At 32.5% G+C, this 20,474-nt stretch overlaps 1 protein-coding gene across 20 annotated transcripts in view; it reads left to right on the top strand.

Moving 5' to 3' along the window:
* The window catches only part of LOC128162239 (doublecortin domain-containing protein 2-like), a 56,613-nt gene extending 36,628 nt beyond the window's left edge, over positions 1-19,985 (top strand). For 4 of the 20 annotated variants that reach the window (XR_008240623.1, XR_008240621.1, XR_008240625.1 and 1 more), the window contains exons 6-17: positions 288-311; positions 2,002-2,040; positions 2,933-2,950; positions 4,938-5,012; positions 5,578-5,681; positions 6,001-6,125; positions 6,801-6,947; positions 7,615-7,647; positions 8,530-8,589; positions 11,219-11,497; positions 11,656-16,430; positions 18,786-19,985. Coding sequence is in view for 1 of the 20 variants with exons in the window: in XM_052825455.1 (XP_052681415.1) it covers positions 288-311; positions 2,002-2,040; positions 2,933-2,950; positions 4,938-5,012; positions 5,578-5,681; positions 6,001-6,125; positions 6,801-6,947; positions 7,615-7,647; positions 8,530-8,589; positions 11,219-11,497; positions 11,656-11,925; positions 17,720-18,217 (1,672 nt within the window). In the remaining 19 variants the exon portion in view is untranslated. Of the gene's footprint in view, positions 1-287; positions 312-2,001; positions 2,041-2,932; positions 2,951-4,937; positions 5,013-5,577; positions 5,682-6,000; positions 6,126-6,800; positions 6,948-7,614; positions 7,648-8,529; positions 8,590-11,218; positions 11,498-11,655; positions 16,431-17,719 lie in introns of all 20 variants that reach the window. The other 16 variants (XR_008240633.1, XR_008240622.1, XM_052825455.1 and 13 more) reach the window with 16 other exon arrangements.
* The last annotated feature ends 489 nt before the right edge of the window (positions 19,986-20,474 follow it).

Genomic DNA, 20,474 nt, shown 5'->3' with positions numbered 1-20,474 from the left:
CATCTGTATCATGGCTTTTCAAATCATCAAAGACTAAACTATTAGAAATAGTTCTTTACACACTGATCTTTTTGATCCCACCATTGTCTTGTTAACATGCAAAAGAAACTGAATAAATATTAAATTGATTTTAAATCTACCTTAATATAGATTTGAGCAGACAAAATTAAACAATTTCATCAAATCAGCAAGAGACAACAAATGTATATACCATGAAAAAATGTATTCAGCATTAAATATGTACCAAAATAAAACCGTACTTAGGACAATTTTTCTAAACCTTGCAGGAGGCCTAAGTTTATCTGGGAAAGGTGAGCTAGCATAATCATCATGTATGCTACTTTACCATCCATTTTTATCAGATTTTTTTTTAGCTGTATATGTTAGTTGAGAAAGGCTAGCACACATTTCATCAGCTGAACTCAAAAATAATTAAAAAAGCAGAGTTTTTCCATTGTAGATTCATTTCCTAGTAGAACCCAGACACACTCTTTATGCAGTCATTGCAATTATAGATATTAAAGTAAATTTGATTACCTATATGACTGCATTCTTTCTTTTGATACTTGGTTTGTTTACTTCTTGTAGCTTTTTTTTTATTTGATTAGTTTAATTCTCTTCATATTTTTGATGCAGTTTTCTGTACAAGAAATGAGAAGAAACTAATATCTCCTTATATCGAACAGGAAATCCTACAATGCGCTTTAATCTACCTGTTTACTTTCACTTGCTTTGCATTTACGGCAGACATTGATTCACTTTGGTTTTTTTACCAGTCTTTAAGTACCTTGTTACACCTGTGTGCATCTTCACAAAAAAGAAGAAGCATTGATAGCTCTAGTTCATTTATGGCCATCTGAGCCATTGTTACATCATTAAGTTACTGTAGTGTTTTCCTGTTTTAATCCAATAACCATGGCAACAAACCCATAAAAACATCTCTTTTGTTAGGAATAGGCTGCAATCATAAGAATGAGCCAAGACTTATTTAACGGCGCACTGACATATGTCATGAATTTTAGACTAGGTCATTATAAAGCTAATGATTACTTGGATGCATACAAAAATCATACAGTAGTTTTCTTGGTTTAAAGCAATAATTTATTATGGTAATGTTGTATATTTAAATAAATACTGTCATAAAAGTTGTTATTGCAAGCTGAAGATGCTAATTTGGTTGCTTTTGTCATATATTTGTATATTCAGTTTTAAAATCATTTACATCCTTGCTCATAGATGTTGTGAAAATTTATACTGGAACAGAATAGATAACAATTAAATCGTATCATGTTGCATAATTTATGACATTTATTAGAACACGTTGATATTATCAGTGCAGGTATATATAGGCACACACAGACTGATCTTGCCTTTATAAGTACAATACTACTGTACAAGTTTTGTACGTTGGTGTGACTAATTCTCATCCGCAGTTCTAACAGGTCATTTTGTCTGTTGTAAAATTGCATGTCAAAGAGATTTCAGGATATCACCAAAAAAAAACCTATTAAACAAAAAATCAAGTAAACCCACATCCCATCGTAAGTAATTACGTGTAAAGGGCATTTAGAATTATTGACCTTAGCAAATGTGTTTTGCATGTAAATCTTCCCCCAATTGAAATGTGTATTCATTTGCCAGTAGGAATTAAATGTGATCCCCTTGTTTATCCACTTAAAGCCTTTAGTTAATTAGTTAATGTCTATAAAATCTAATAGTCAATTTATGTTGGTGTTAGCATGTATATCCAGCATATCCGTATATATGCTTGACTTAATTCTCTTTTATTCACTTTCGCATGTTGAATTTTGGGGCTTATGTCTTATATATTTCTTTTTCGGCTAGATCTGCACTTTACTTTTTCATAAAATTTTTGATAAATTTTCAATTAAGAAATCATGAATAAGATATCTTTAAAAATATGATTTGATTAAGATAAGAAATAAGTGATATGGTTATCATAATTATATAATTGTGTCATTGACCACACTTTTGTTCTAGATCTAATCTGAATGGCTCTCGGGATAACAAGAGACCTAGGTAAACTTCCTGCAATGTAGTTTTTGTTTCCTACTTTGCACGCCTCCCACCAGCCCTTTTTTTCCTCCTAATGTTGACATGGTCACCAATATAACATGTGTGCCCATGTTTTTTACAATATTACCTTTATTCATCAGCAGCATGCTTTGTCTTTATGTGCAGTTAATTGTCATTTTCACCTATTAATGTGATGGAAGTTTTTCATTCACTTAATGGTTTCAGTTTTGATTTTCCTGAAGCTTTGATTGTGGCATTTTTGAATTTCATTCTTAAACATCATCATGATTGCATTAATTTGTACTGATCACTTTAGATAATGTACGATATTGTACTCATAATTATTATTTCTAAATGTTTTTTTTTAAATTGAAATATTTTTTTTATGTTTTATTTGGAATGTGATACACAATTTTAAAATGATGAGAAAATCAAAAAGTTAACAAGACTTATGAAAAAATCATTTGAAGTTTCGTATCTTCAAACAAAACATTGCAGTCAATAAGAATAAAGTGTTCATGTGTTAAATTTTACATCAACTGTTTGGTGGATTTATCCGTGAATTTGAAATTGATTATTTTGGAGAGATTAGAACAGCTTACTTTGCTATGCATAGCACTATATCAGGTTACATGGTTTGGGTAATATAAAACCTTACCAATATCATGGTAGAGTGCCTAGTAAACCTATATATAAGCAGAAATCTGTATTGTACGGTGCATGGCTTTTTATCCAATAATTATTTATATTTTATTATAAATTGATTTTTATTTGTATATTTCTTTTTGATTATTTTTTGGGTTAAAAATTCATCATTTTAATATATGTCAATATTAGAATAGCACTAACTTGAATCATTTCATTCTTTACTGTTTACCGTTTCATTCATTTTCAGTGAATTTTATACATTAAGGTATCTGTTATCTAACAATGCATCGCTAGGCCATTAATAACCGCATCATATAACACTGTATCGGCTCCATTTATCGTTATTTTCATTCATAAGCATTTGTATTCACCCATGTGTAACAGCATCATATCATTTACCATTGTTTGTGATACACCCCTTTGGGGTGAGTACTGGAATCACATTTCCGTCTGTCTGCCTGTCAGCTAATAATAGCTAGTTGACATTTTTATCCGAAACAAAACTTTAATCTTTATTACCGTACAAAGTTCTATAGTATAACTAACAATATTGCGTGTAGAAACCGACTCACATAATAATATACATAAAATTTAAAGACTGTTTTCAAAAAGCATGTATATTAATTTTGGTGTTTATTTTCCCTTATGATTACATTGGAAATCTGTGACATTCAATTTTCAGTAACACACATCAATTCTTATTACAGCGTATGAGCGTAAACATTATTATGTGTTTTGAATTGATTTATTAACACTTTAGGCCATGCATGCAGACAAATTACCATATTTTGGGGATTTTAGGTCGATACTTTTTTTCCTGGCACGTGGATCTTGCCTTATTTTATTTTTTTTTTTAATTTGATATAAAATTTTACAAAAATTCATGCAAACCTTTAATAAAATCATGAATTTTCAACCATTAAAATGCAATAACTAGTCACAGATCTTTGTAGAGTGAAATAATAATTATGAATTTGTGTGAAGACGTCTTTTTCCACTTGCGTTACTTGATATATGCTCATTTTTTAGAAAATATAAGTCTAGCTAGTGTATTGGTCCATTTCTACCTCACATCATTTTTTTCATCTGAACATTAGCACCAGGCTTCAGCGCTGCTTCTCAGCATAGTACCCATGATTGGCATGATCATAACAACTACTAATTTTAATCAGCCAGCTAAAATTTTGCAAATTTAATTAATATGCTTTTTAATTATACTTTTGGGGGTGAAATTTAATGATGAAGTACAGTTTATCAAAGATTTAGGAGATATACCTTATTAGTAATTATATATACCTTATTGGTTATTAAATATTCAGGAAAATATAGATGTTGTTTAAAATTTAATATTAAAAATCTATAGGGTTTCTTTTCCCTTTGAGAATGACTGTGCTTTGATTATTGCTCAAGAAAGGATTATAAAAGATAATTAAGTAGAGTTCATTTTTTTTAATCCCTGGGAAATCTAATTTCAAAATGATTAATTATCCGAAATTAAAAAACAGCTCCGAGATCTTATGAGTCAGACTAAGGTCTGTATAGATAGCATGCTAATTGGCGTAGAAGACATATTGTGTGTATCTGTGGACTCCAAGGACAACGTAGCCCTTCTTTTTATATGGTGTACCTCGATCTCTATGCAGGGGATCAAGCCAGTGTTGCTGACTTTAAATACTAAACTGTCTATTAACGTTTATCGTGCTTTTAAATGTTAACTGTGTCACTGTATTAACCCATTTGAACACAACACTCATAAATTTCATGCTAATTTTTTTTATATTTGATTTCCATATTCTTAATGACCAGTTTAATGTGCAAGTACTGTTAAGTCTACGTTTAATTCTGTATTTTCATTTGGGGGTTTAAATTTTGCATTTGAAAGAAGACCTTTAAGTGACTTAACATTCCAAAGGCATTCAAGCACACCCCTTAGTTTAAAAGGATAAAACAAACTGGTCAGAAGTTATATATATGTTCTTATTGTTTCCTTAATCAGTTAAAAATATCCATTCATCCACATGATATCATGCATTGTGTATTGCTGTGCAAACAGTTTGTTTTTTTTGAGCTGATATTTTGTTGCAATGAATTGACTGTATGAGTTGCAATAAGACCTTTTTATATTCTCTACAATCTCATTGAATTTTAACTGACACATGTACTTGTCCATATAGAAATATTCCGACTTTGACGTGTTAATCGATGATATCTCTTGAGTAAACACTTTAGTTCTGTTGTTGTACTACTTACAGAACCCTTCCTCCGATTGGATCCAAGAACTACAAGGGCTCCCCAGACAACTCTGTAACATCAAATCCGGAGTATGGGTAAATGTCTGCCTAGCAGGAATACTGCATATAATATTTTGCAAAAAATTATAAAAAGTTTTGCATTGAAAAAATTAAGAGCTAAAAAACATCAATTTTTTTTAGAGAGCTGCATAATTTTATAATTTATTAGATTAAGATTGAGACTCGTAAGAAAGCAACTTCAAGTTTATAAATCAATTAAATAATGCAAACATACATTCAGACTGAAAAAATTACATTCAGTATGTTAAATATTACAAATAATTTTATTTAATATGCAGCAGACAACAGTTCTACATTGAAGTAATTTGAACATGCATAATTCAGACATAAAAAATCAATAAAAAAAAAACAACAAAATTTGTATCAAAATGAACACCAAAAACATACTGAATTTGTTATAAAGTGAATCTAAGCAGACAAGTACCATTCAAATATCACACGGAAAGAGCATGAGTCACATCGAATTGTTCAAAGTTTAATATAGAAAATGGTTTAAAAAATGAAATAGAATGATCAGGTGAGCGATGTGGCACACAGGCCTCTTGTTTTAAGATTTATGTTCTTTTATTCCATTTTTCAGAAGTAGAAAGAAACCTCATCAAGCAAATGGTGCAATTCACACAAAGCCACAGAAGCACAAGCGTACTCCAGAGAAGAAAGCTAAGCAGACGGACTATGATAAAGGTCAGAGTGCACAAGTTATATATTGTCTTCTTTTTTAGGACTTTAAAGTGAATGAGATTACTTGAAAATGTTTTTTTATGAATATATTCTGTAAATGTTTATGTGTTAACCATACTGTTTATCAACTTGAATATTCAAGCCAGAAACATTGCATAAGGTTTGCAACAACCTTGTCATTTTGCAAATGGTTTTTGCCATATGAAATGCTGTCGCAAATAAAAGTTGGTTTACATTATCAGGTAATGGTTCTAGAAAGAAAAGGGTATAAAAGGACTTACTTTATTTCAGTGTGTTTTGAACTGACTTTCTTTTTTTTAAGATGATGGTGGTGTCTTTAAGGCCAAGGACACAAACAAGCATACTAAAGGAGCGAGAGAGGTAGGGGAGACAAAAGATACAAGGACAGACCTCCCCATTGATCAAGTCCCTGCGGAGGAGGTTAAGGTATCCCAGCCCCGGGGTCATCCTCTCACTCACTGACCAGTTCTCATATACTGGTCTACCAAAATAATCTTTTTATTTGATGCAAAATAACCACTGCTTAGAAAGTACTGATTAAGCAAGTAACAAAATTGCATGTTGCTTTTTTTTTTCTATAGTATCATTATTGCTGTCCTTTGATTAACTCAAATTGTATATTAATGTATGCATGAAAATGTATCCTAATGTTAGTTACTCCTTTCAATATATATATACTTTACTGTCTTAGAGAACTTTATGAAATGAAATATCCTGATGGTTAATTTTTTCCCTCTAAATTTGTAACACAGTAGTTTTTAAACTTTTTTTGAAAAGCACTTTACTGTAAGATCAAACAATTCTGAAAATTTTCCATTAAAAGAAAAAGAAGTGTATATTTTAGGGAGAAGGGGGTCTTGTGGGTGGGACAAATTTCCAATACATGTATCAATGCAGTTATAGCCCAAAATTTCCAGGTCCTTTTAACACCTTATTAGTTGTTCTTTTAAAGTAGACTTAAGATGATGAGGTCTGTTTTGTACTGGTATATAAGTTAATGTTCTAACAGCACCAACTGTAGGCAATCTCTGTCACACACTCGTAGTGTCTGTAAACTAACCTCTGTGTGCTTCATGCTTCGTTCATTCTCATCACGCATAGGAAGAAACCCTTTACGAGGAAGAAAACACAGCCAAGGTTCCCAGTGAAATAACATTAACTCACAAGCAGTCTGCCGAGGGGGAGGAAGACGATGAAATTTATGATCATCATGGTGATCACTATGATGATGATGATGATAATGATGAGGTTAGAGAAAGAGAAATATCAGAGCCATGTTTTGTGTTTCACTGTCATGTGAACAGTGGAGTGAAAATAGGAAAGCTAGTTGTTTTTGTACAGGGCTGCTGGTCTTGTCTGTGTTTTTTACATTTTTATTCTTCATTTCATATCATTCTCACTTTGTGTGTTCAGTAACTCTTGTGTGTATTTAGTATGAAATCTCTTTTGCATACTGTCAATTCCTTATTTTATACAAGTACCTAATTCTGTGATCCTGCTGTTTTGTATCAATCACGAGAAAATAAGTCGCGTGCACTAGATTTTTGTTATAATTTAATATAGTTCAAAAGTGTCTTAAAAATAAAGGTGAGATTTTAAAATCTATGAGAGTTGCTTCTTGCGAGTTTACATGGATATTAATTCCTCGCATTTAATAAGGGATCTACAGTATTTTCTATGCTTTACATATAATAAAGATATTTGCTTCTTTCTATGTATGTACATCTCTGTGCTAGATGTAATGTATACTTTTCATTTAATGGTGAATATAAACAGAACTGAAAAATAACATTTTCTTGATATCTAAGAAATTGAAAAAAGAGCATAAGTTATAATGGCTTACATCATATAAGACTAGCTTCAACAACAGAACTTGTATGATTTTTTATGTACAATGCTGTGTTTGGTTTTGCAGGATGAAAAGATCAAAAGTCAGAAAACACCAAAGGTAGGTGGATGTGTGTAGTTCATTTTGTGTATCATCTATTTTCATCATATCATCTCTGTTTCATTTCTGTATCATTTCTGTATGCATGTATGTAACCCATCTGGTAGAGGAAACCAAGCAAAGCATGATTTGTGCATCATGAAAGCACAACATGTTTTGTGGAGCAAGAGGTTGTTGGTAATGATTTTTCATGCCCTTTCATTCATTTCTGCTTTCTTCTTTTTCATTCTGAAGCAATAAACTGATTAGAAACAAGAAACCTCCATGTTGTAAATATGCCATACTGTGGAGACTGCAAGTGCATCATCAAAAAGAAAAAAGAATTTATGGACACCTGATTAACTTGATTTATATCTGTTGTAAAGTCATTAAAATGGACTGAAACAGGAGGCTTGGCGCAGTTTTTAGGCCCATCATGTTCATTACAGACTCTACCTAGAATTTGATAAAGTAAACAAGCCATATATTTTATGACATTAAAACCCTTCAAAGGTCATTAGATGTGGCTCAAGTTTTTAACTACAAAGTGAAATTTAGAAAATGCAGAATTTATATCTATAATCATTTCTTTGCTTTCATCATTTGCTGTTCATCTTCATTTTGCATCCTCTGATTTCTTTCTCATTTTTTGCACCATCAGTTGCCATTTTCATTTTGCATCACCTGCTGCCATATTTCATTTTGCACCATCTCTGCTACCATTTTTCATTTTGCACCATATATCAATTTCATGCATGTACATAATCAAATTCATTGCTACAGTATCTGTTGCTATCATTCAAATCATCACACAATTTTCATCATTTTAAGTTGATTTTTGATTCTTAACACATGATGAATTTTCTAATTTATTGCTTCTTTTATTTACACCTTTGAATAAAGGCGCCCCAGAATTCAAACAAAGATAAAAATTCAAAAACTAGTACAAAACCAGACAAAAAGGTAAAAAGTCACGAGATTTATACAGCTTGGAAACATTTCTTCTACAAAATAATGCATATTATTAAAAATAGCCATAGATTAATTCATTTTAAAATTCATCTTAAAATCCACTATTTCATTGTTTGCTTTTCTTGTTTTCGAGCAATTTTTGCACTTCTTAAAATTTATCTTTTTAAGGAGATCTGTGACCTATTATTAACACTTCAAATCAATTAGTAGTCTCCCTTCCTGATTCCTTCCTGTTCTTTTTTATATATGTAGTACAATGTATTTAGTGTGTTATATCTATGGTTAAACAAATAGCCTGTAATGGCTTTTTTAAAGTAAATTTTTATTGGCAATTGAATAATATAATTTTGCTTTCTGTTAATTTACAGTCATATAAGTTGGAATTGAATATAACAATAGCTCCACCAAAGTAAAGGTACAAAACCTGTAGGTTCACCCATCTTTTTTGCCACCGGTCACAATATCTCCTCTCATTCCCATGTCAAGAGAGTTTTCCATGAAAATGAAAATAAATTCTTCATTGGTTTTTTTTTTTTGGTCAGTCTTCAACACCAAGCACTACTGATAGCCTTATCTCTACTAATCTATATACCCACCTGTAATTAGAAAATCACACACATATCTGATATATGCAGCAGGAAAATTATGCAATTTTGGATATAGGCAGTGCATGGTAGCAAAATTAAGGCGAATTATTGATTATTTATGTTGTATACTTGTAAATTTGTACTCCTTGATTTTTGGATTTTTTTTTCTGTATTTACATGTCTTGTAAAGGTAACCCATTGTTTGTAACTATGCCGAGTAAAGTCCTTATGTCAAATACTCTGTACAAAGCACCTCCATATGTGTTCTTTCTAAGCATGCTGCACCATAGGTATTTTTTTGCACCTTATTTAAAAAAAAAATTTTTTTTTGGTCAGTCTATTGAGTTTCTAAATGATTTTTTTAAAGCTACACTTACCAGTGTTGGGATTCAAACAAAAATAAATCTACTTCAAAGATAATGAATACAAATATTTGGAAATTTTCGAGGAGGGCTGGGGTGTAATGAAATTTTTAAAACATTAGGCGAATGTTATTGACCATGGGTTACTTCCACTGAATCTCAGTGTAAATAAAAATTGCATGTCAATATTAGAATATAGTAACAATGCATGAATTTCTGTTGAACCAATAAAAACATTTCTAAGACTCTGGTAGTAGTTAGTTTTTCATTACTGATTAACCCACTACTGTAGCTGGCCAGAGGGAATACTTGGTAGTGGGTTTGCATGATATGCATGTGGGACAGGTACTCGTAATAAGTATCTTGGGTCTTTGGATGGTTTCCAAGGTGATGGCTTCATTACTTTAGAATGCCAAGCATGCTTTAGAGAAGGTTAGATTTCCTTCACATTTTCATCATTTTCGTTACTAGTTATGAGGTACCAGAGAGTAAATTGCTAGTTCTTTCACTCCTATTTGCATTATATTTCTTGTCTTGACATTTTTCTTTCTTTCTTTCATTTGCATGCACAGAATTGCCATAACTATTTAAACAGCATTTATTAAGAAAACCAATTTGCATGATTTTCCTGTATGTTATTTTTTCAATTAACTACTAAATGGAAAGGTTTTTTCATTTCCATTAATAATTTGAATTTTAAAAACTGTTAATGATGTCAGCTAATTTAAGCACTGAATTGAGATTGCCATAATGAAGTATTTTAAATTGGAATTGCAGTTCGATTTTTAAAATTAAAAGCTGTTTGGCAAAATTTTATTCAGTACTTAAATGGACATTTCAATTAAGGAGAAAATATTCTGTAGCAAATATTTATTGAGGGTGTGTGAAATTGAAAGATAAACACTTCTGTTTTTTTTTTTTTTTTTTTTTTTTTTTTTTTTTTTATAGCATCATATTTTTATTTGAAATTGTAACAGCAGAATTTGCTAGAACTAGTTTAGCTTTAGTGATAAATAGTTGTATATATACTGGTGTTGGTGCATGGAAATAATTTTGCTCTATATAATATATACACACTTGCTGTCAGCTATTACTTTGATTGATTATTATTAAACAAAAATCTAGGTGATTAAAGGATTTAATACCGGTATATATTTCACTTAATAGTTTGATGTGATTTAAAGCTCTTGAGAAAACTTCAGTATGACGATGTCTTTTTCAAGTTATATATTAATTATTGTATATAGTATTTCATGATTCTAAAATGGATCTAAAATGAATTAGAAAAAAAGCTTGCAAATTGTTTACTCTTTTTTTTTTAAGTATAGAATCTAGGTTATTTTTTATAAATAGTTTTCTGTTAGCTATAGGCATAGGAGATTTTAAAAACAAAGATTAAAAATTTCAGGCTTCGAACATATCCTTGATACTTGTTTGCTGCAGATGGTTTGTTTGAAGTAGTAATAGCTACTAATATGCTTGGTGTTGAAGTGATTTAGAAAAAAGGAATTGTGATTGTAATTATCGGAGCTTGCTTGGTGTAAATCATCAATCAAAAAATCAAAATGGGGGGGTCACCTTGGCATGAGACTGAAACATCCACGTAAAAAATGTATAATCATTGAGCTTTCAGAACAGTTTTGCATTGAATTCCATCATATTTCATATCAGGAAACCACCCATAAAACCAACAGCAAAACCAACAACAACAACAATACCAACAACAACAAAACCAACAACAACAACAATACCAACAATAAAACAAACCCAAAACCAGCAGACCACTCCCATGGTGCAAAGGACCCTGCACCCAAAAAACATTCAGGAACACGTGGAGAGTTCAACAATGTGTCTCCCCTCCCCGGCATAGGAAAAAATGATACTAACAGGTCCTCCACTCCAGTGGGAAGAAATGGTTTTGATTCCCCCACACAGCAAGAAAAAGATTTGGTAAGTTTAAAAAAGTGTACATACTTCCAAATTGTACACTGTTTATGTAAAGATGGTTAATGGATACCTGAACAAGAAAAATGGTTTTTCTTTTGTAGTTAATAAATCATTTTGTTTTTTGTGTAAGATATCTGCATGTTTTTGTTATATTTTTCTAGGCTGCAGCAAAAATACAAGCAAATTATCGAGGACATAAAACTAGGCAAGAACTTGCGAAACAAAAAGAAGGAACAAAGAAGAATGATGCTGCAAACAAACCGCCAGATACCAAAATGGATGCTGCAAGCAAACCACCAGACACCAAGAAAGATGCGGGAAAGAAACCAGAGTCGAAAACAAAGGAGGATGAAGCAGCAACGAAAATTCAAGCAGGATTCCGAGGACACAAAACACGACAGGATCTTAAGAAACAAAAGGAGAACCAACAGGTAAAGGATGCTAAAAAATCTTCCGTTAATACAGGTAAGACAGCTTCCAAAGGAAACCAGAAAATGAGTGAAGAAGACAAAGCAGCAACAAAAATCCAGGCTGGTTTCCGAGGACATCAGACCCGAAAGGAGCTTGCACAGAAGAAGGTAATGAAAGAAGACAAGGAGTTAGACCAGGCTGCAACTAAGATCCAAGCCAATTTCAGAGGACACAAAACTAGGAAAGAACTGAAAAAGAACCAGCCACCAAAAGACAATAACAAGACAACAAAGCACTCCAGTGAAGAAGAGCAAGCAGCAACCAAAATCCAAGCAGGTTTTCGGGGTCATCAAACTAGAAAACAATTAAATCAACAGGTATGTTATGACCAAGGAGCACACTCTGCTGTTGTCATCAAGTCTGTAAAACTTCAGTCATCAAACCTTCTTGATTACAGCAAATTTAACAATGAGGTAGAGGATGAAGAAAATGAATTGAGGTTAATTGAAATTAGGCAGAAAGCTGTTACTGATTTGCAAGTCTGTCTAAAAGCCATTTTAAAAAGGGGTTTTAGGTGGTCCTCAGCATCTACTGGTAAGTGGTCCCTGGGAACAGAACGTGTGTCTAAGATTGAATTTGACAATGTCGATATAGCTAAATTTAAAGCAAAGCAAATTTTCTTTGGGTTTGTTACCTTTTTTCAATCATCATTTCGATCAACTTTGTTGAGAAAGGCTGTGGAAGAGAGGGAAGAAATGATGAAGGAAAGGGAGAAAGAAAAAAAGAATGAGAGGAAAATGAAAGCTATTGAGGCACCTCCAGATTTAGATATGGGTGTTAGTTGTGACAAAAATACAAAAATCAGTGGGAAACAAGAAAAATTGAAAATGGCAAATGACTTTGAAAGTGTGAAAGTTGATGCAATAACTATGATAGAGTTGTGTTGCAAAGACTGTGTACATAACATAAAAATGAAAGATAAGGTAAGGAGAGTAGATGGTCAAAATATTCTCCAATCACATCTTAAAATGTTTCTCAGCAGACTAGCTGTTAAAAATCGTCTTGTTAGGAAAGAAATGTTGCAGGCAAAGTCTTTTGCACAGGAAGAAGTATGGAATATATTTCAGTCACTGGAAGATAGAGAAATTGCAGCCAAGAAGATACAAGCAGGGTATAGGGCAATGGTAATAAGAAAAAAATTAAGTGAGGCATCCCTATCAGGCAATGTAAAAATTGTTTCAAAAATTGACATTGGGAAAACTGATGCTCTGAAAACTTTACAAATGCTCTGCAAAAATTATGTACACAGGATGAGAATGCATAATGAGACTAAGAAAAAAGAAAGCCAAATTATTCTCCAATCTAATTTTAAAATGTTTCTCACCAGATTAACTGTGAAAAACTGTCTTGTTAGAAAAGAAATGTTACAAACAAGGTCTCTTGCACAAGAAGAAGTTTTAAAAATATTTCATTCAATGCAACAAAGAGAAGTTGCAGCAACAAAAATACAAACAGGATATAGGGGAATGGTGGCCAGAAAACACCTATGTCAAGCTTCAACTAACGCATTCCCGTTAAATAAATCCATGGCCATAGGGAACTTGCATCCTAATCTCAAACCATTGAAAATGAAACATGAGAGCAAAACAGAAAGTCAGCATATTCTCCAATCAAATTTTAGAATGTTTATAACAAGATTTAATATTAAAAACCGCCTTCTTAGGAAAGGAATGCTGCATGCAAAGTCTCTTGCTCAGGAAGCAGTTTTGAGTATAATCCAATCATTGGAAGAGAGAGAATTTGCTGCAGCTAAGATACAAGCAGGATATAGGGGAATGGTGGTTAGGAAAAACATTAGGGCATCAGTAGTTAAATCAGATGAAACATCAATTAAATCACATTCTGACCTTGTGACTGGAAATCAAAATGATATTTCATCTTTTTACAAAGACCATTCGGCAAAAGAAAATGACATTAACGACAGAAATAGTATCAGATTTAGTGTTACCTCTACCAGTAATCCTATCTATGTAGCTGGTGCCAAAAGCACACAGGTTAATAGCAATGCATTACTTGAAGTACAGTCTGCATGCAGAAGTTACTTTACAAGAAAACTGTTGAAACAGAAAGTTGCAAAAAACAAGGTATCCATTGATTCTATAGATTTGACAAACGAAGATCAAGATTTGCAAAGCAATGCTGCTAAGATTATACAAGCAGGTTTTAGAGGGCATTGGTTAAGGAATAAGTTAGGAATAACAAAGTCTAAAAAGCTGAAAGGGGATAATGAAAATGTAAGAGAGATTGTTAATGGACATAAAAGGGGTAAAAATGTGCAAAGGCATCATTGGGGACCCCTAACTATAAAACAGCATGAACAAGATGTTGCAGTAACAAAAATCCAAGCTTGTTACAGGGGCTATAAAATAAGGAAGGGGATTTCAATGGTCAAAAGTAACAGTTTTTCTAAACAATGTGTGCCAACAATAGTTATTGAAGATTTTACTGACAGATCAAATTCTCATTTGTCAGAGATTTTAGTGGGAACAGAGATAATGAATAGAAAAGATACAATGGACATTAAACAAAAGGCAGCATCAAAAATTCAAGCTCATTTCAAAGGATACAGTTATAGAAAAAGGGCAAGATCTGCAAATCAAGTTTTGGGAAATGATTTGAATGATCCCAGATTTATTCTGTTTCAAAATAAAGTCACATTATTACAGGCTGCTATTAGAAGTGTCTTATTAAAAAGCAAGGAGGATACCTTTGATGATGGGTTTTGCACTCCTCCTTCTTTCACCCATCCACATTTAGAATTTGAAAAGCCTACTATGAGAAGGGTTTCTAGCAGCTACCCAAATAGACTGTCCAACAAAAGACAGATGAATGTTCCTCAAAATATTCAGATAGATGAATATATCACACTGTTGCAATCTGCTTGTAAGGGTCTTGTTACAAGAGCTACTAGTTTACTATGTTTAAAGAAAGGCATGTTTGATATTTCAACTTCAGGTGATGATATTTTGGGGGGAAAAATAAAGGACAATGCAAGAAATGATATACAGTCCAGAACTTTTGTCCTAAATGATGAAAAAGAACAAACTGCAGTTGATACAGGACAATCCAGTGATTCATTAACAGTAAACCATTCTATTGGTACTGAAAACAGCTCTCAAAATGTTCAAGTGAAAGTGGTTGAAGACAATAAAACTAGACCAGTTAAAATTGTTCAAAGAAGTGTTGTATTCACTGCACAGGAAGGTGTACCTAGATCTTTAAGAGTACAAGCTCTAGGTACCCAATCAGAGTCTGAAAGAAAACCCCGTCCAAAATCTTCTGAACTGAAGAGAACCTTACCTATTCTTCCAACACCTTTTGTATTAAGATCAAAAACAGAAATATTTGGTAAGGATGGAACCAAGAGAAAAACCATATCCAAAGAAATGTTGGGATTTTCATTTTCAAAGCAAACTTAGACAAAACACAGATCATTTGGTTGAAAGTGAGTTGGTAGAGTCAAGAGGGCATGGAATGATTGCTAAGAAAGTGAGGAAAGGGGTGAAAGCTAGTGAGACAAATACAAATCAAAATCAAGGTGCTGCAACTGAAGACATTGTTAGAATAAAAGATGTAGGAGCTGTGGAGCATGTGTGTAGAAGTAAAAATAAGACTAGTAAACAAGACACTAAAATTGAAATTGAGGTTGTTCGTACACCACCATGGGAGAACAAATGGTTGGGTCTAAAATTTCTGGTACCAGTAATGGTGATGTTGCAATCCCTGATAGATTAGTTGAGAAGGTCGGCAGAATTGATGATGGAAAAAAGTTGATAATCCTCTTGAAAATTTATATAAGATTCAAGAAAAAGAGTGGATTATGCAGGGGGTCTGGAGTTAGTAGTGTTGTAAAGGGGGATAGGGATTTTAAAGCAGTAAAGGTTAACTCTATTAGAGGGGCGAAAGGGTCTATAATCCCAAAACCAATCCAATCTGATGACAAGAAAATCCCAAACAAAAAAGAAAACAAGCATGGCCCGAGTGTTAATGACAGTCGCTATGAAATGTAAATTTTCGATAGAGAAGAAGTGTCTGAATTATTTCACTATCAGTAACAGCTTTCCACAGGCATTTCATTCTACATTTTCTTTTTAACAATAATGCAGTTTGATTTATTTTCTTTGAAAAATTTCAACGCTTTGAGATGGTTTGATGACAAAAAACACACCCCTTTTTGTGTCAAATTGAAATGTTTATGCACATGCAAACTTAACAAATTACTGAATTCCTCACGCTCCAAAAACAAAAAAACAAAGACAGAAAATGTATTATTTTTATTTGTGTCCATTTTGTATATTGCATGAGTGTGCATTTTACCTTTATGCATTTAGTTATTTCGATGCTTTATAAATAAAATAGAGAATTTCTTACAAACCTTGACTATACTTTTCAGAAGCAATCATGATCTAAGGAAGGTAATAAAATTGGAATTACTGCAGTCCGATTCTTGGATAGATTGGCAATGGTACAGAGTAGAAACAATCCCATAGGCAGCCTGCATCATTCTAGTTGCTATTTCAATATTACCACTTTAGTTTAGGTGACAATTATCATCTTAGATCATGATTAGCTCCGTTTAATTTGGTGTAGTTTAGAACTAAGTGGGCATGTTTTAATAATTAAAAGAGAAATGTCAATGTATATATTTAAGGGTGAAAGAAATGTTGTTATGTATTTTTTGATTGGTTGCTTTAATGTTATGTATTGTAGATTTAGTAATGTAAATATGAATTAACAGCATGTAAGTTTATGCAAGAATGTCCAATTTAGATGTAGAATTTATAGCGACTAATATGTAGGAAAGAACAATAGAGAATACCACAGTAATTGCTTTACTTTTGTGTAATTTTGGATAAGCCAAGAATTTTAGTAGTTTAATTTATGACCATGCACATACAATTTCTACTTTTAATTGTTTAGTCCCTAATCATGTACAGAGATTTTTTAACAGTATTTTAGATCTCACTTATTGTTAACTGAATTTATGACTCATAAAATGTTTTTTATGTGTTAAATTTATACTCTGATATATGACATGTTTGACTTGTAAGAAGGATTTCTTGCGATATATTGTTTTGCTTAGTTGAATAACAAATAGAATTATTAATTAAATTGATATGTGTGTGTGTGGAAGGTCACTTTGCATGAAGGTCACTTTTCAGAAATTCCCTTTTTCCTTTGACCCCACTTGTTGCCATGGGAATGTATCACTCGGGTGATTGGTATGTCAGTGTTTGTTTGTTGTTCTGCACCATAGCATCATCTGCTTCCTATGTGTCATCATCCATTGTAAAAAAACAAAAAACTATTTTAATTTTATGTGTTTAAGTTAGTGCATACTGCAATGGAGCAACAGTCATGCATTGCATTTACCTTCCAAATTGATTGATAAGAGATTTTTTGGATGATTATTGATACAATGATCGTGTGTGTTAGCAATTTTTCTTCTGTAAATTTTATTTTGTTAAAATTTGCATGTTCTCTTTCCATTTTAATCCTTTGTAATTGCATGTACTTTTACAAAATTGTGCATATTTAAATAATAGTTTCAATGATGATAATTTTAAATGATGCATTTTTTCAGTAGAGTTGCTAATGCAGGTAGTTTTTAATCAGCTAGAATGCTAATGTAAAGATGTTAAAAGTTTCTCAAAGTAGATGCTTAACGGTATATAATTTCTAGAATTAAAAGTTTCAATGCATAGTTTAGATATGAATTTTATGTTTACAAATGTTTTACTTTGCTGTTGGCAGGATGACAAGGCAAATGCACAACAAGATCAAAAGCAGCAAAATGCACCTTCTGCACAGAGCAACAATCCTGCACCCAGTCAGAGTGATCAGACAGCCCCTAAGGGCAATCAGACAGCTCCTAAGGCCGATCAAACTGCCCCCAAGGCAGATCAGACAGCCCCAAAGGGCGATCAAACAGCCCCCAAGGCAGATCAGACAGCCCCAAAGGGCGATCAAACGGCCCCCAAGGCAGATCAGACAGCCCCTAAAGGCGATCAAACAGCCCCAAAGACTGATCAAACTGCCCCAAAGGGTGATCAAACAGCCCCTAATGCTGATCAAACTAACCCCAAGGGTGACCAAACTGCCCCCAAAGAAGACCAAACTGCCCCCAAGGGTGATCAAACTGCTCCAAAGGGAGATAATGCAGCCCAAAAAACAGATGGTACTTCTCAAAAGGGAGTTAAGCCCCCAAGTACAGCTGGTTCTTCTAAACCTCCTTCAACAGCAGGTCCCTAGGATAGATCTGAGTCTCTAGGGGCAGCAGAGGGGCCAGAATCAGGCTTAAACAAATTAGTGCTTGATTGTGTTAATGGGGAACATTTTATTTCTGAATTTGTACTGTGTTGATGTACTTCAAAACCCTTACAAGAGAAAATGATAGATGTAAAGGCGTGAATGTCATGTACTATATATATCTATAAAGCTAACTTGATCACTAATCAACAGCTTCTGTAAGAAAATGTCTGGTTAAAAGTATAACCCAGTATGTCTGTCTGTTTGTCTGTGGCCTTTGATGTTGAAGCAATGCAGCAGGTGTAGCATTAAATCTCTGTGGTGCAGGCTTTTGCATTAATCTGTGTTTGCATTTTTCTGTTTGTCTTGCTTTTTAACACAGAAGTTTTATTTTCCAAATTCATTCAAGAAAGGGATCAGAATTTTTTTTCTGCTGTGGAAATAACAATTCAATTTGAATTTCAAAGTAGAATGAAAAGTTGGAAAATAACTTCTGCATGCATTATTACATGTAATGGTTAAAGAATAAAGGCTTGCTTATGTTTTTTCACACAGTTTGGTTCTTTTGCAGAAATGAGGTGACAGGCGGATTTTCATTGGTTGCTGGGACTCGATCACCATGACTTCCAGGGATTTACATTGTTTTCTTACTAACCTTACTCAGTTAACTATTATTGCATGATTTGTATTAGTGTACAAAAGGAATTTATTTATGACATTGATTTTGGAGTGTCAGAGTATTATTTTGGTGAGGCCTCGGACAAAGATAGATTCAACATACCCGAAAAACGAAAATCCAGATTGTAGCACTGTGTAGATATAACTTTACTGATCATAATTACATGTTTCCTAACAAGTATGTAGATATAATCATTATACAGAATATTTAATGTGAACTGTGATATGTATATAGTTCTTGTGTTTTGGTTGGATCACAAATGCTCAACCTGATGTTCTATTTTTATCGATATTTTCCATGTATTGCATACCTATGTATTCGCATCACCCACCCATAATATCTATCCTTATGTTGTTTTCTGAGAAGAAAAAAACGTTTATTATTAAATTTTTTATGTTTTCTTGTAAATTTTGAAAAAAAAATATTCACTATTTTTTTTTTTTATTTGGTCATATGGATGGAGAATTTCTACATTTAATTTGAAAACCATTCTATATTTCAAAACCCCATATATTTCATGTACATCCATGTAGACTATTAATCAGATTTCAGAGCAGTGAACTTCAGCTTTTTTAAAAGAAAAAAAAATGGCTTTCTTTTACTGAGTATTACTGTGTTGATAGATATATATAAACCTATTGAAAATAAATTCTGAAAGAGGGAGAATACCAAATTCCATCCAAACATTCCGTCCACTTTATTTTTGAAGATTTTTGTTGTCTGTGATATCGATTCTTTTATCACATTATTATATTTTTACACACAACAGTTTCAGTATTTATTATCCAGACCCTATAACCCACACATTATTTTGTGACTGTAGATTTTTCTCCGATGGCTTCTTACTTGTGGTTTTTATATTTAGAGGATTTTGGCTCTATGCACAGAAGGACAATCAAGATTAGAAAGTCCCCATGTGTTTTCTTCTTAACCTATACATGTATATGAATGTATATATAATTTGTAAAGAAACTGATAAAAGATGTATTTATTTCTGTATCTCTCTGAATGTATGATTAAAATGGTACAATGTTACGTTATAAAGATTCTATTGTCAAGTATTGTTCCTCTGAAATAAAATTTGATATTTGACACATTTTTTCTCTGTGATTTTATTTTCCATATACTGTAAACCAAGTATTATGATACTTTTTTTTATTTAACTATTAATGGCATGAAGAAAAAAAAATAATCCCCAACAATTAATCACCTTGAGGAGTTCGTTATGTTCCCCTGCTTTTACATAAAGAAATTTAAAAAATGGTGCACTACTATAACAAGAGGCCAATTGGCCTTAACGGTCACCTGAGTAGCATATATCCCATACACAAACTTGTCATGGAGTCTCATATATGCATCTTATTAATTAGGTTTCATACTGGAGTAGAAAAATTATAAATTTGTAATGACGACCACATTTAATTCAAAAAGAACTGTGAAACCTATAATTTTGGTGAAAAACTAAAAGATCTAGTCTACAAAATCATGAATTCAGTTTTCCTTTCAAGTGTGTGGGAGTAAAGAGGATAATTTTTTAACGTTATATGCATTAACATCTATACATCCATTTTGGCCCTGCCC

Source organism: Crassostrea angulata, chromosome 1 (genome assembly GCF_025612915.1).
Source record: "Crassostrea angulata isolate pt1a10 chromosome 1, ASM2561291v2, whole genome shotgun sequence".
NCBI lineage: Eukaryota > Metazoa > Mollusca > Bivalvia > Ostreida > Ostreidae > Magallana > Magallana angulata.
The sequence above is the reverse complement of the archived record's forward strand: the minus strand, read 5'-3'. Positions and strand labels throughout refer to the sequence as shown.